The sequence below is a fragment of the Cricetulus griseus genome, chromosome 5 (genome assembly GCF_003668045.3).
Source record: "Cricetulus griseus strain 17A/GY chromosome 5, alternate assembly CriGri-PICRH-1.0, whole genome shotgun sequence".
Classification (NCBI taxonomy): domain Eukaryota; kingdom Metazoa; phylum Chordata; class Mammalia; order Rodentia; family Cricetidae; genus Cricetulus; species Cricetulus griseus.
In genome coordinates, this window is record NC_048598.1 from 190,228,999 (window position 1) to 190,244,660 (window position 15,662).

Here is a 15,662-nt window from a genome sequence, read left to right on the forward strand (position 1 = left end):
TATCTTGAAAACAACCAACAACCAACAAACGCTACTTCTCTTCTCAGATCCGTGGGGTTGAGGCCTGTCATACCTATTCTCACAGAGTAGAAGATGCCAGTGAGTGCACTCAGGGGCAGGAAGCTGTGCAAAGCAGTGAGACATCCTCAGCAATCTCAGTGAATAAGCTGCAGCCTCCCCCCCGCCCCAAAGGCTTCGTAAGAAAGCACATTCTGGCCCCTCGTTCTATGTTCCTGGTAGACAGACTCGCACTTTGAAGCCAGGACACATGGCAACAACCTCCGTGGCCTTGGCCTTTGACCCTGCAGCTCAGCAAACAAGGGTCCTCCACTGGCCATTGTGGAACACAGCAGGTCCTTTCTGGTGGAATTGGCATGTGTGTTCTCTGGAGATGAGCTCATCTCATCTGTACTCCATGCAGAACTCACGCTGTTGGGAATGGGGCTGTAGCCCGTTGCTGATTTCTATGTATTCTCCCCCGAGCTGCCTCTGAAAAAGTTCTTAGCCAGAAACCAGCCACATCTGCTGCTGCCCCTGGGGAGGCTGAGCCGAGAGGTGATGAGGACACCAGGCTCGCTTCCCCTAAACAAAGAGTCACGTGTGCTGTGAGAGCATGCTACTGCAGGTCCCTAGAGAGAGGGAGGCAGGCTGGAGAGAACACTAGACACATTTGTCCCATGTCCAGACTCACCAGCACCAGTGAGCCAAGTCCCGGTGGCATTTATTTGGATGCCTCCTGTGTGGGTGTTTTCAACACTATCCCTAACCTTCTCCAAAAGCAAGTTATAAAGGAAAGGCACCCATTGGGGTCCTGGGGTGCTATCTTGCCGGCACCTGCTTAGTGGTGTCTTCTCTTGTTTTCCAGCTGCATGAATACAAATCCTCATCACATCGTATTTTTCGGTTGAACAACATAGCAAAAGCACTTAAGTTTCTGGAAGATAGCAATGTAAGTGTTTGAAGCCCATCTCAGCAACACAAGCTTGCCCTGGGGAGGAGAAAGGGCAGAATTTGAAGATTGGTATGGGAAGTGTGGGAAGGCTTAATAATGGCAATAGCCTATCTTTCCCAAGCTTAGGGTGAAGGAAGTCACTGAGAGTCCCAGGACGCCCCAGCGTCCTGCCCACCCTGTTTGTGCCTTCTAAGAAAGGCCGGCAGCTGGTTGGTCCCAGAGCTTTGGGACTGATGGCTAGAATATAGTTTTCTATTGAAACTTGAGGACATGTCAGTGTGGCAGCCTGGCTCTGTCATAGAGATTTCTTGATCTGCATCTGGAACTGTTTCTTGTTATTCACAGGTGGGAATGGGAGGCCCGGGGTGACATCTCCAAAGCCTCCTTCCACTAGGTTAGTTTCTGGACTGATCTGGGTGAAAACAGTCTTCGGCTTGTCTGGCCCTTTGGCAGAGTAAAACATTATCCCAAGGGGCAGGTCCTTTGAGGTTGTGTGTAAGAAAGGCAGTCGTGTGCTGTCTAAGCAGAAAGGGAACTGGGTGAAGGATGTCCAGTAGCTCATGAGGGGACCCAGGGGATCGAGGATGGAGCCTGGGGAAAGCTGGATCATCTCAGAACCTGCTGAAGGGTGGGGGCAGGTGTGACCCTGCTTTCCTGCCCTGCTGCTCTGGCTGTTGTCATCGAGCCTGGGGAAGGTGCTCACTACTGCAGCGTCATCCCAAGCGGAATGATGTGGATGACAAACCTGGGGCTGAGCCACACCCAGATACGAGTGGAGTGGGGAGCACACAAGTGGAGGTGACATCTGTCTCCTTGTCACCACACAGTAGAGAAAGTCCTGGATGCAAAAGGTTCAGATGATGGTGACCACAAAACACCCCAGTGCACCTGATATCAGAGCCTAAAGGTGGAAACAGACCAGGAATTTATCAGGTGACAGTTGGATCAGCACCCGCCCCCGGGGAATATTACTTGGTTGTGAAAAATAATCTGGTACTGGGGTGTGTTATGGCGTAGGACCTCAAGCACAGTATACTGAGTGACAGAGGCAGGCAGACAGACATGAAGAGTGCTTCTTAGACGACTCCATCCACGTGGAATTTCTGTGACGGGGAAATGGCTTTAGAGGAAGTAGGTTAGTGGTGGCTTGGGCCTCATCTCAGTGAAGCCATTTAAAATATAAGCCCTTCCCAGATTCACTAAAGGGCTCCCTCTGTGGGCTCAGGGATACTGTCAGCCTCTACTTGAGCCAGAATCATCCTTGCCTTCGTGTGACTACCCACCTTCCCTCTTATTTATCTTTTTATAACAATACTTAGACAATAACATCCCATTGTGGATGCATGTTAGCTCAGTGCCTCATTTGGCTCCATTTCCCAGGCAGGGGGATGATGACTTAGGAGGAAGATGGTGACAGAGAGGGGACAAGATAACCCCCCTCCCAGAGGCATGCTGTGTCCCATTCCCAAAATACACAGTTACTTAGGGAACCTTATTTGTCCCACTTTGTGCCAGTGCCCGGATCACAGGAAGGGCAGGTCTTGGTTGCTCTGTTGGGTCCTTGGTGGCAGTGCCCAGAGCTGAGTAGGAAACAGGTATAAAAAGCAACCAAACCTGCTGTTCTGGGGCCCTGGGACCAGCCAGTGTGCACCTTCCCCTCCCCTCAACTATGGGGTACATATAGCCTCCCCATGGGACTAGTTCTGGGACCCCCGGTAAGTTACTTAAACTAACCCTTGGCTTTGTCACCTTTGAAACGGGGACATTGAGAGCACTGTAGGAACTAACTTGGGAAGCCATTGTCACAAAGGCTTCTGAGTCACTTCTCTGAACCCGTCAACTCAGAGGACAGAAAGGGTGGTCCCATAACCCAGTGGGCTCATTGGTATTCAGTGTGGCAGAACAAGCTGAGTTAGGGGGAAGAGAAGGGGACACTGTCCCTGGAGATCTGAAAGATGGTGATTGTATTGTCGGTCCATCACCGAGGATGGAAGGAGGCTCTTTCCTCCAGGGGACACTGCACACTGAAGATGAGGATGACAGTCCCTTAAGTACTTGTGGTTCACCGGACTGGAATGTTCTATAGCCTGCAAACCAGAGGGTGTTTCCAGAAAGGACTTGGGGGCAGGAGAACAGACAGGAGTCTCAACAAGTGATTGTTTATGTGGCATAAGTGGTGTGGAAGAGCAGGGACTGAATATTGGCTCTGAGTTTGATGGGTTGAGTTCCTCTCGGTATTGACAACTTCCTTCCTGGCCTCCCCTAGTCAGCCGGCGATGAGCCCGTGTTGTCTCAATTACCTTCTTGGCAGCAGCTGTGAACGGCCCATCAACCAGGGAGCTAGGCAGTCAGTCTCGATTAGGCTACCCGAGGCCTAACTGGTGTTGTCAGAGCCCCCCAATAAACCGATAAGATTAGAGACCTGAACCAAAGCAGTTTAAAGACCCATGATGGAGAGGGAGAGTGGAGAGAGGAAACTGCTGTATGACAACTTCTCTAGGTTTTTCCTTCCCCCAAGTGTCCTGGGATAAAGTGTGCAGTGTGGGTTTTAAAAGGTTGCTCTGAGTAGCTCACTTCATCCCCCTTGCCCCTGAAGACAGCTATGCACATTTGTGAAGTGTTGCTCGACAAGGAGAAGAAACAGAAGAGAGACCTGTGGGCCTGCACAGCCTCGCTCACCCTGCTCGCCCCGCTCGTACCCTGCTCACTCTGTGGCCCTTTCCAGAGAGGCTGGCAGAAGTTGGAACCTCAGACTCAGATGCTGTTTGCAGAATGAAATGATGGATGTAGGCGCTGACCCTCCATCCTGAGCCCACACAGGAAACCTTGTGTTTGTTAAAATGCAGAATGGGCTGAGCAGGATGGCTCAGTGGGTTAGGGGGAAAGCCCTTGCTGCTTAAGACGACATGAGTTCTGATACTTGATAGCCAAAACTTGTATAAAAAAATACAGGTGCAGTAGTTTATGTCTGTAATGCCAGTCCCCCTGCCTGGTTGATACAGAGACAGGGAGACACCTAGAGCTTATTGGCCAGCCGGTGTAACCAAATCAGTGAGTTCCAGGTCCAGTGAGAGACCTTGTCTTAAAAAGAAAAATCAGGCGAAGAGCCGGGCATGGTGGCACACTCCTTTAGTCCCAGTACTTAGGAAGCAGAGGTAGGCTGATCTCTGTGTTCAAGGATAGCCTGGTCTACAGAGTGAGTTCTAGGCCAGCCAGGGCAACATAGTGAGACCCTGCCTTAAAGAAATACATAAAATAAAATAAAAAAGTAAATAAATAAAAATTTAAAAATAAGGTGGAGCCTAGTAGAGGAAGAAGAGGACAGCAATCTCTAGCCTCCACATGTACAGAGATGAAATGCAGACTGTGGCTGTCGGGGAAATGCACCTCCCTGACTAGGCCCTGGGATGCTGCAGGTTGAGGGGCTGCAAGTAGCTTTAGGGCTCCACCAAGAACATCTTCGTGTGGTCAGACACAGATGAAATGAACGAGTCACCTCTGGGTGGTTTCTCGGGCTGGCACGTTATAGCCAGTCTATAGAGCGTTCTGTATAGACGCACAGTTCCTTGCTGTGGTGTGCTCACTATTTCTGTCTTTCTGATGGCTGATGTTGGTGCTCTGAGTTGGTCGAGGGTGTGCTAAATCAGAGGTTTGATGGCATTCATGTGGCAGGCAGCCTTCCTGAGCTATCACCCTCTCTTTGGGGAAGAGAATGGTGGGAACTTTGCACACTTTATGGCTCTGGGAAGGCTGCATTTAGCTTTCCGATTGCCCCGCCCCCCGCCCCCCGACACAGAGTGGTAAGGGAAGTGCCTACATGATAGGCTTGTGGCTGGGTAAACTGAGTACTCATAAGTGCTTGTAAGGCTTTAGGGTGTCCACCCATGGTAAGCACTATGTATGTTTTTATCAAATACAGTTTTACATATTGGGTGTCCCCCAAGAGGTGGTCCATGGCAATGACAAATAGCACCAGGCAGTCAGCAGCATCTGGCTTTGGACAGCAGATGAGACTCTTGAGAGTTTTGTGCTCATCGCTGCTCATCTTTCCAGGTCAAGCTGGTTAGCATCGATGCGGCAGAAATTGCAGATGGCAACCCCTCACTAGTCCTCGGGCTGATATGGAACATCATTCTATTCTTCCAGGTAAGCCCACTGCTCTGGCACGCGGTCGGTCATCGTGTTGAACGTTGCGCTAATCACAGAACAGCACACACATGTAAGGGACACTGTGAGACATAGTTGCCATGGATTCAGACTTCTCCGTTTTCTGGATGAGAACCAGGAAGGGAAGGTTTACAGGGCACTGGGGTTGGCGTTGTCCAGAGGCACTTGTGCAAGCACCGTTTGGAGCTGTGGGTCCCTTTCTGTATATGCCTTGTACTTGAGTCTCAGTCCCCACATCTGTGAATGCAGTAATGGCCACAAGACATGCTGTGTGTGAGTGCTTTGCCCGCTGCACCAAGTTTACAGGTCGGATGGACAGGGACAGTGAAACTTGCAGGAGCACGGTTCTGGGAGTGCCAGGTTATAGGGGAACAGAACAGATAGTGTCTGCTCAGGATGAGTGTGTGTGCCTAGGCTAGTAAGAGCTACGGGAATCTCAGGAGAAACTTCTCACATACTGAGAGCCAGGTCTACCCAACCTGGAGTCTCTAACCAGAGTCTCATGAATGCAAGTCAGAGGAGCCCACTGGCCAGGAGTCCCTATGGGTCACTGGGTCTGATTTGCCTGGGTCAGTGGATCTGATTTGCACTTTTCTCTCTAGATAAAGGAGCTCACGGGCAACCTCAGCAGGGGCTCCCCATCTTCCAGCTTGTCACCTGGCTCGGGGGGCACAGACTCCGACTCCTCCTACCCACCTACCCCTACCACGGAGAGGAATGTGGCGGTATCAGTGAAAGACCAGAGGAAAGCCATCAAGACCATGCTGGCATGGGTGCAGAGGAAAACAAGGAAGTAAGCTGCAGTCTCCACCTCCCCAACCTATTCCCTGCCTTAGGCCCACTGGTGTCCACCATGGGTGTGCCACACCCGACAAGGCTGTTTCCAGACCTGGGTGTGTAAAGTAGATCAAATTCCATCTGCAAAGGTGCCAGGTGTCCACGGATCCTGCGCTTCACGTAAACCATCAGAACAGGAGTATGATATGCTTTTCCAGTCTGTGTGTGGTGTGTGCATGTGAGTGTATGGGGCACACCCACACATGCACACATAGAGTCTAGAGAAAGCATGGCGTGTCTTCCTCTACTGTTCTCCATCTGATTCTCTTACGACAAAGTCTTTCACTGAATCAGGAGCTTGCCATTTCCACCAGGCTGGCCAGCAAGCTCCTGACATCCTCCGGTCTCTGATCCTCAGGGATAGGCTACAGCTATGCCTGGATTTTTGTGTGGGTGCTGGGGATTCAAACTCAGGTCCCCAGGTTTCTACAGTAAGCATTCTTACCGTTTCCTAAGCCCAGTTATAGCAGTCTTCCATCAGGCCTTTTTCTGGAAGATCTTGGGCCTTAGTCAGAGGTGCCAGGTTAGTGTAGAGGAAGCCACACCCACTCAGGGTCATTCCAGATCCTCCGTGTTCAGCCTAGGGGATAGTTGCTGGTGCCTCACTTATTTGTTCGTTTCCCCTGCTAAGTGGTGACATCATTCACTGCCTTCTAAGACAGTCATGACAGACTCGGGGAGAGCAGCTTGCACCTCTCCTAACAGCCACTTGATACATTTCTGCATACCTCCCAGGGGTTAGGGAGAGGCTAGACCCTTGGGGGGTTGATGGAGGGAAATGGAGGGAGTTGAGTGTGAATGATTAGAATAGATTACTGTGAAAAAAGGAAATGTTTAAAAATAAATCAAGACAAAGAGTTCATTGCCAGGGGCCAGCGCGAGTGTGAAAGAGAGAGCAGCTGGGGAGATGGGAACATTCTGTGGCCCCACTTTGGGTACCCATGTGTCCCTGCACTTAGGCAAGTGCATGTGGCAGCTGGTGACTTTGGCTTGGTTTACAGCCTTCCTGAAGATTGTCTAGATGACAGTTGGGGTCCCTGGCTTTGAGAATGTACTTTGCGCAGGTCCCATGGGCCAAGGCTTGAAAGAGCGCTGCCTAGAGGGTTTGTAACCTGTTGGGAATCTGAAATTATTTCTACATTGGAAGCTATTAGATTTTTGTTAATTCCATGAGCATAATAAGAAATGAAAGAATGAAGTCTAAGGAGAACCCACGCCTGGCATGATTCTCTTTGCCCCTCACTTTGAATGTTATGGTTTTAGGGCTGGGGAGATGGCTCAGTGGTTAAAACACTTGCTGGGCAAGTGTGAGGAACAAAGTTCATATTTCCAGCATCCACAGGTTTGGCAGCCCATCTGTAATACCAGAGCTCATAAAGCTGAGACAGAGGGATCCCCCAGGGCAAGCTGGATAGCCAGACTAGTCATGTCAGTATGCTCTGGGTTCAAGCAAGAGACCTGGCCTCAGTGAATACAATGAAGGACAATTAAAAAAGATTCCATGATGTCAGTCTTCAGCTTCCACACACGTCCTTGTCCCCCTTTCCCCATCCTGCCCCCCGCCAGCCCCACATGTACACACACACACACACACACACACACACACACACACACACACACACACACGAGGGGGGAAAAGTTGTGATTTTTTATGTATTCATAATGGCTGACACTTTTTGTATGGCTTTTGTATTCCTGCTTTATGCACTAAGTTCACTTTTAGACGAGACCATTCTTGTGGGAACTTCACACTTCCCTATAACAGTACCCCACGAGGTCATCCTGTATCCACCCTGTTTTATAACTAAAGTGTCAGAGGCTCAGAAAGGGTGAGTGCCTGGCCAAAACCACAGAGCCAGAAGTATAGAGGGGCAGCTGAGATAGGAACTTGAATCTTCCTGGCTCTATTAGAGAGCACATCCCCATGTGTCCCGTTTTCATCATCATCCATGATGTGAGCCGTGTAAAAATCTCTCCTTTATGTATTTAGAGACTTGGGAATAGAGGGATTGGTTGCCTTTTTAGATATCATATACCTCCTGCTCCATTTGGAAAATGCTCAGGGTGGCCCTCATGGTGGTCAGGGCCATGGTGTCTTTGCAGGGTGAGATGAACAACACCCAGCCCCCTCAGGTCAGCGAGCCTGCTGGGTATAGATCTCCTCTTTATGTTCCTTTACTAACCTGGGTTGTTGCTGTCCCTGCTACTTTCCATCAGGTATGGTGTGGCGGTCCAGGACTTCGCGGGCAGCTGGAGGAGCGGGCTGGCTTTCCTGGCTGTCATCAAAGCCATTGACCCCAGCCTGGTGGACATGAAGCAGGCTCTGGAAGATTCCACCCGGGAGAATCTAGAGAAGGCCTTCAGCATTGCACATGATACCCTACACATTCCCAGGCTCCTGGAGCCCGAAGGTACAGTGGCCCTCTCTGTCCTTTTAATTATCATTATTACAAATATACCGTCTGCTCTTCCAGGTAGAAAACTCAGAAAATAAAAATAAAAGCCTAATGAAGAAAAAAAATTATTTCCTATGTTATAGTCTTTTTTTCTGTGCATCTAATTGTAGTATTTTTACATAATTGGTATCATTTGGAATATGTATAATTTTGTCTCTTACCATTCATCATATGTAATATCAATGTCTAGCTAGTATATTTCTATAATATCCTGGTTACATATTTATATTGGCTGCATAGTAGTCCACCTGTAGGCATACTAAATTTACCTAGCTCTTCCATACTTGAGTCATTGAGGTTACTTGAGAAATTATCCCTCTGGGAGTTGAAGGCATAGCTCAGTGGCAAGTGTGAGGCCATGACTTAGATCCCCATTTCTGTAGATGGAAGAAAGGAGGGAGAGAGAAAGAAAAAAGGAGGAAGGAAAGGGAAGAAGGAAGGATCAATTTTAATACAGCGTGGCCATAAATATCTTTCTTACCCAGCCTGCCTTTGACTGTCCCTCAAGGACCAGTTCCCACCTGCAGAATGACAGTTGGGGAATGAAACTCCTTTCGAAGGTGTATAACTCTGTTCTGTCACATTGCTCTCCACACGGGGTGTTTATTTTGGGGCCCCCTGCAGCGGGATATCAAGTTCACCAGATGTACTTATTCATGGAAGCAGCAATGAGCTGACTGCTCACATTGAAGGGGACCACAACTCAAGGAAAGAGGGGCAAAATCCTGAGTGTAGTTTCCCAGGGTTCTCCACCCAGTTCTTCTGTCTTTCAACCAGCTGGGGGACTTTCACCAAAGACATTGCCCCCCTTTTGAGCCAAAATTTCTTCAAGGGGAAAAGGAAAACCCTTCGCTGATGTGGGTGTCCCTTCCTCACCAACGCCCTGTGGTCCTATGGAGAAAGCATGTGTCTTTGCTAATGCTGTGTCTCTCTCAACAGACATCATGGTTGACATGCCGGATGAACAGTCCATTGTGACTTATGTGGCCCAGTTTCTAGAACGCTTTCCGGAGTTGGAGCCCGTATGTTCCTTTCCCTTACCTTTAATTCACAAACTACCCATTTTCACTGGGTCCCCAGGGGACACAGCTGGGTCTTGGGCTGAGTCATTCTATGTGGTTGATGGCAACAAAGTGACCTTAAGTTCCTTGCCTTTTCTTATTTTAGTTTCTAAACTGCCTGTGACATGCATCAAGTTCTTTGGTGGGACTGAAAGCCAATCACATCTCACACATACCTCTTTCCATTCCAAACTTGATCAAGGTGACAGAAGACATTCCCTTGTCATCCAGACTTCACTCTTTAGATGCCCAGCTTTACCAGTACTCAAAACCGTAACAGATAATGACCATTCAAGAGCACGCTTATGGAGTATGTTTGTGGGAAGGGTGCGTTTTTTGTGGGGAGGGGTGCACTTTTGAGGCAGGATCTCATGTTATAGCCTCAGCTGACCTTGAGCATGCAGCAATTCTCCTGCCTCAGGCTCCTCACTCTGCAAATACAATTATATGCCACCATTCTCTGACCACCCCATTTACTTTTTAGAATCCCAGATTACACTTGAAGATAGGGTTAGGGTATGGATGGAAGTTGTCATGGTTTCACGGAACACACACGTGTTTATATAACCCTGAGACAGTTGTAACAATAAGAATAACAACCACAGCCTTTAGTGGATATAGCATGATGAAAATAATAATAAAAAAAACAGAGGCAGATATTGGGGTTCAAGCTGAAGATCAGAGAAGCAAAGCGGACAGCCAGCCACTAGCTCTTACTTCTACCTTAGCCTGAAGGGGCGACCTGGCTAGCTCCACGAATCCTCAGACTGTAATCCTGGTAGAGACCAAACCTCAGGCTGCTTCCTTTCCTTTTATACTTCTCAAATCCTGGGATTAAAGCCCTGTGATCCCAAATGCTGAGATCACCTTTGTGTGAGCTCTTTCTCTTTAGGACTGGATCGATTTCGTGTAGCTCAGTGTGGCCTTGATATCACAGAGATCCATCTGCTTGTCTCTTGAGTCCTGGGATTAAAGGTGTGTGCCTCCACTGCCTGGCTCTATGTCTAGCTAGTATGGCTGCTGGGATTAAAGGCCATTGTCTGGCCTCTATGGCTTGTGGCTAGCTTTGCTTTCTATACCCTCAAGCAAGCTCTAATGAATCATAAATGATATATCACCACAGATAGACGCCGTCTTCCACTTACTGAATATCTAGTACCAGCTCAGGGAACTCGGGAAGAAACTGGACTGGACCTGGTCATAGCTCAGTGCTACAGCATTGACTAGTACTCACAAAACCTGGGTTTGATCTCCGGTTATGCGAAACTTAATTAAAAAAAAAAAAAAAACCAGGACAAAATTCAGCTGGACAGATGAGGTGCCTAACATGATACAACATTAACACGTCAGTAGATGCATCCCAATTCCTAGCAGATTTAAGTGATTTGTAGAAAAAAATACATGCAGAAATAAAGAATGTTAGGGGACAGGGACCCTCTTGTAGCTAGAGACGGTGTCTGCAGCTGTCATTCCTACAATCCTGTGTGGTTCACCACCATTGTCCTCTTATTGCAGATGAGAATGTCACTGCCCAAAGAGACTTTAAGGTCTCTCCAGGGTCACACGTCCATCTAACATAGGACTGTGGCTGACTCCAGAGCTCTGTGTTTTCAAAGTTCATGTTCTTGGCTCTCTTAAAAATACCACTGAGACTGGAGCCTTATTTTATATGGCAGTGACTCCCAGGAACCCTCTGAGCTGTGTGCTAGATTAGTGCCTGACCCAAGTATGTGGTTTCTACTCCTTCTAGCCCCACGGTATTTTTTAAAAAGGAGTTTCTGGGTTGCTGCTTGAAGCCCTGTGACCCCAAGCTGGTTCCTTGGCCTCGCTGACATCTGCACTATATTTCCCCCTAAAGTGGAAAGCATCACCCACACTTCAGGCTTGTGTGAAAAGTACCCACCTGTGTGATGAACCCGGTTTTGCTTGTGGCTCAGAATGAACATTGAGCAAGAGGTGGTGGCAATAATTGCTGTAGGATTCCATTTTGGAGATAGTAGGTAGCAGGGTTTCACTAGGCCTGAGCTCCTAATCCAGAGGCAGAATCTAAAAACAGCGGAAACAGTGGTCATGAACCTTCCTAATGCTGCGACCCTTCAACACAGTTCCTCATGTCACAGTGGACACGAGGCCATACAGTTATTTTTGTTGCTACTCCGTAGCTGTAATTTTGCTATTGTTATGAATCATAGTAACATAGATATTTTTTGGAGACAGAGGTTTTCCAAAAGGGGTTGTGACCCACAGGTTGAGAACCACTGAATTAAAAGTTGATGGTACATGGTATGATTCAAGGTCACGGTCAAGATTCAGCAAACCTAGGTGTGGCTTCTCTAGGACTGGGAGTAGAGAGGTTGAGAAGGACATGACGGCTGGAGCAAGGGTTTTGGTTCATGCAGAACAGCCTGTTTCATACTGGGGTGTGTGCGATACATTCTTTTGTGTAATTGATTTTGCTTTCTTAGTCTTTAATATTGTTGTGGTTTTTTGTTTGTTTGTTTGTTTGTTTTTTGCTTTAAGTCGTCAGTAGGAGTAGGCTTTTAAAGGAAACTATATTTTGTTGCCATTATTTTTGTTGTTGTATACATTGTAGGGGAGGGCCAGGAGTGTGTGCATGTAGGGTGAGCATATGGAGATCAGGGACAGTTTGTGGGAGCAGATGGGACTGAGGACCTCAGGCTTACCTGGCAAGTGCCTTACCCTCTGAGAGAGCTTTCTATCTCTCTTCAGGTTCAGGCATCTGTGATCATTTCCTATAAGGATGTCTTTTGTATTTTTTGCCGTGTAGATTGGTTATTCTACAGTCTTCCTTAGGTAATTCTAACTCTGAGTAATAGGTGGGTCTACTTTTGGTGATTGTTGCTTCCCTTGTTTATAGGCTTCATTCTCCTGCTTCCTCATTTCCAATTTTGTTTTCTTTCATGGCAGGGACAGTATACAAAATAAGACTAGCAACTGAGGTAGATGGCTTTCTTTTTCTATGTTGATCTGTCTTTTATTGCTACAACAAGATACCGGATGCTAGATAATGTATAAAGAAGAGAGGTTTGGGGCTGGGGAGATGGCTCAGCAGTTAAAAGCACTTGCTGCTCTTACAAAGGACCCAAGTTCAGTTCCCAGTGCCCCCATTGGCACCCAACCATCTACAGCCAGTTCCAGAGTGGGGCCTGTCACCCTCTTCTGCCTTTGTAGGCAGCTGGCACACACACGGTTGACATATAGGCAAACAAAATACACATAAAGTTGTACTTGAAGGTGGAACCTATAATTTCATGTTGTCTCATGTTTCCCAGCAGGAAGAGTTTGTGAATCTAGACAGAGAAGCCCCCATCGAGTCCACCTTTGTCCGAATCAAAGAAAGCCCTTCTGAACAGGAGAGCCGAGTCCTCCTCCTCAGTGAGAATGGGGAGCGGGCCTACACTGTCAATCATGAAACCAGCCACCCGCCACCTGCCAAAGTCTTTGTCTGTGATGAGCCTGAGAATGAGAAGGGCTTCTGTCTGGGTACTGTGCCCAGCCACAAGCTGTCGGATAGCGCCACTGAGATCATGCACCAGATCATTGACCAAGTCCTCCAGGGGAGCCCAGGGAGAACTGGACCCACCAACGAGCCAGCTCCAGAATCCTCCATCTTATCAACCAGAAAGGATGGCCGGAGGTCCAACTCTTTGCCAATTAAAAAATCCGTCCACTTTGAGGCTGACTTGCACAGGGACGCCTCGTGTAGCAAAGACCCTTTCTACAGCTCAGACTTCCGCTTTGAGGGGAGCCCAAAAGTGGCAAAGGAGCTGTCAAAGCAGGATGTCCCTGTCTCATTGGTTGAGGTTGCCAAGGAAAAGAAGACAGAACAGGAAGCCAGGCCAACTGCCTCAGAGAAAGGCCCTGGAGACATTGTTGGCGTGGATGGCATGCCCTATCATGGTCAGCCTCCACAGGACCCCTCATTCTGTAATGGCACTGTAGAGAGTCTGGCTAGCCACGGTGAGAAAGGCCCTTCTCCGCCATCCCCTGGAGTTCATACTATCCTGGCCACCTCCACTGAGCTCAAGGTTCCACTGCTGACTGTTGAGCCTATGGATAAAGATGACTATTTTGAAGGCATCCCACTGAAGGCTTCCAAGTTCAACAGGGACCTCGCAGATTTTGCCTCCACCAGCCAGGCTTGTGGTGAGGATACATCAACCCATGAGAAGACACCTGGGGAGGAAGAGGGTTTTGAGAATTATGCTGAGAAACTGGGGAAAAGGAAGTCAAAGTCTCCCCACGCAGAGACAGAGGCACCTGAATCCCAAGAGGAGCCTGACAGCCACGAGCCTCCTCCCAAGGGCCCCGAACAAGAAGATCCAGAGCATCCTTTGCCCCCGGAAGAAACACCAGCAGATAAGAAACCCGAAGTATATGAAAAGGCCAAGAGGAAGTCCACCCGGCACCGCAGCGAGGAAGGAGAAGCAGAAGGCCTCTCTGGAGTCAGCGGAGAAATGCCATCCAACCCCCCGAGTACCAGCGTCAGCCTGGAAACCCTCAGGAGTCACAGCGAGGAAGGGCTGGACTTCAAGCCTTCTCCACCACTCTCAAAGATCTCCGTCATCCCCCACGATCTGTTCTATTACCCACACTACGAGGTGCCCCTGGCCGCCGTGCTGGAGGCTTATGCGGAAGGTGGGGAGGATTTGAAAGGCGAAGACATAGAACTCGAGGAGGTAGAAGAAGGCTTTCTGCAGGACTCCAGGGAGGAGGAGGAGGAGGCCCACAGCTCCCAAAGCAGCTGCAGTTTCTCCTTGCCCGTCGACAACGGCCAGCCCAGCGTCGGTGACCAGGAGTCCCATGTTGATGGGAATTCTGAGGGGCCCACAACAGCCTCAGGACCTGGTTCCCCATCCTCCCACGAGAACCACCAACAGAGGGAAACCAAAGAGAATGGCCCTGTGGAGAGCCAGCAGGTACTTGAGGTTTAGGAGCTCAGAGCTTCTCCCTCTGTAAACCTCCCCTTAGGGAACCCATAAGGCATAGAATTTAATGTCCTTCCGGGAGGCTCCGCCAAGTACTGGGTTGACACATACCCAAATGGGAACCACTCCTAAAAGTTTGCACCCAGGCACCCTGCTGTTCTTATTCCAGTCCACACCCTACTCAGAGGGCTTCTAGAGGGTGACTGAGATTGTGTGTGAGGGCCCAGCAGTGTAGCAGGTGATCATTTGAAAGTGAACTATCAGGTCATCTCCTATGGCCACCCAGGGAGCAGGGCAAACTCACGTTGGTTTCCAGCACGATTCTTAGAAGCCTTGGCAGTGTCAGGCCCTGTTCTTGGTCTCTGTGACTTGCTATGGATTGTGTAGACAGGAAGGGGGAACACTCGTTCTAAGCTCAGCAGCTGAGTGGACACTTGTCAGCCTCTTGAATTCCTACTCTATCCAGCTAGTGACTCAAGGAGGGTACAAGAGGGGACAGGTGCACAGAGCCATGGCCTGAGGCCCCAGGGAGCCCTGGGAATCTTGGAGTGTGTGTGTGTGTGTGTGTGTGTGTGTGTGTGTGTGTGTGTGTCTGTGTGTGTCTGTGTGTGTGTCTGTGTGTGTGTGCAAGCCCTGCAGGGTTGCAGGGACAGGTGAGAGGAGGGAGCCGGTACTCAGCTCCAGCAGCTCACTAGCCTGCCAGCTCAGCGGGGGTTCTCAGCCTGTAGGTCGGGACCCCTTTAAGAGCCAAAGGACCCTTTCACAGGGTTGTCTGTCAGATATCCTGCGGATCATATATTTACACTACAATTCATAACAATAGCAAAATCACAGGTATGAAGTAGCAATAAAATAGTTGTATGGTCGGGGTTCACCACAACAGGAGGAACTGTATTAAGGGGTCACAGTGTTAGCAAGGTTGAGAAGCACTGGCTCAGCCCTTTGGAAGGAGCATCATGACCAGTGTCACAGCACAGTGAGGGAGAAGGCAGTGTGTCACAGTACTTTGCGCTGTTGACACAGAGAACATGGCATCCGATGTGGAGGGGACCCTGCAAGAGGTTCTGCAGAGGGAAATTCCTCAGACCCGGAGAGGCTGGAGGGTGTGGGAGAGCCACTCCGTGGGAGACATTCCCTGAGTGCCAGAGTCAGGCTAGGAACGGAGCCAGCTTATTCCAGATCAGCTCCATCTCTTTCTTCCTCAGTGTTTCACCTCTCATTCCTCCCAGTTAGGTCCTGA

The 15,662-nt window shown here is 49.1% G+C and overlaps 1 protein-coding gene across 2 annotated transcripts in view; it reads left to right on the forward strand.

Moving 5' to 3' along the window:
- Clmn (calmin) overlaps positions 1-15,662 on the forward strand; it is an 85,948-nt gene that overhangs the window by 62,612 nt on the left and 7,674 nt on the right. For both annotated transcript variants that reach the window (XM_027416468.2, XM_027416466.2), the window contains exons 4-9: positions 866-949; positions 5,006-5,098; positions 5,722-5,912; positions 8,174-8,367; positions 9,352-9,434; positions 12,770-14,413. In XM_027416468.2, coding sequence (XP_027272269.1) covers positions 866-949; positions 5,006-5,098; positions 5,722-5,912; positions 8,174-8,367; positions 9,352-9,434; positions 12,770-14,413 — 2,289 coding nt within the window. The remainder of the gene's footprint in view (positions 1-865; positions 950-5,005; positions 5,099-5,721; positions 5,913-8,173; positions 8,368-9,351; positions 9,435-12,769; positions 14,414-15,662) is intronic.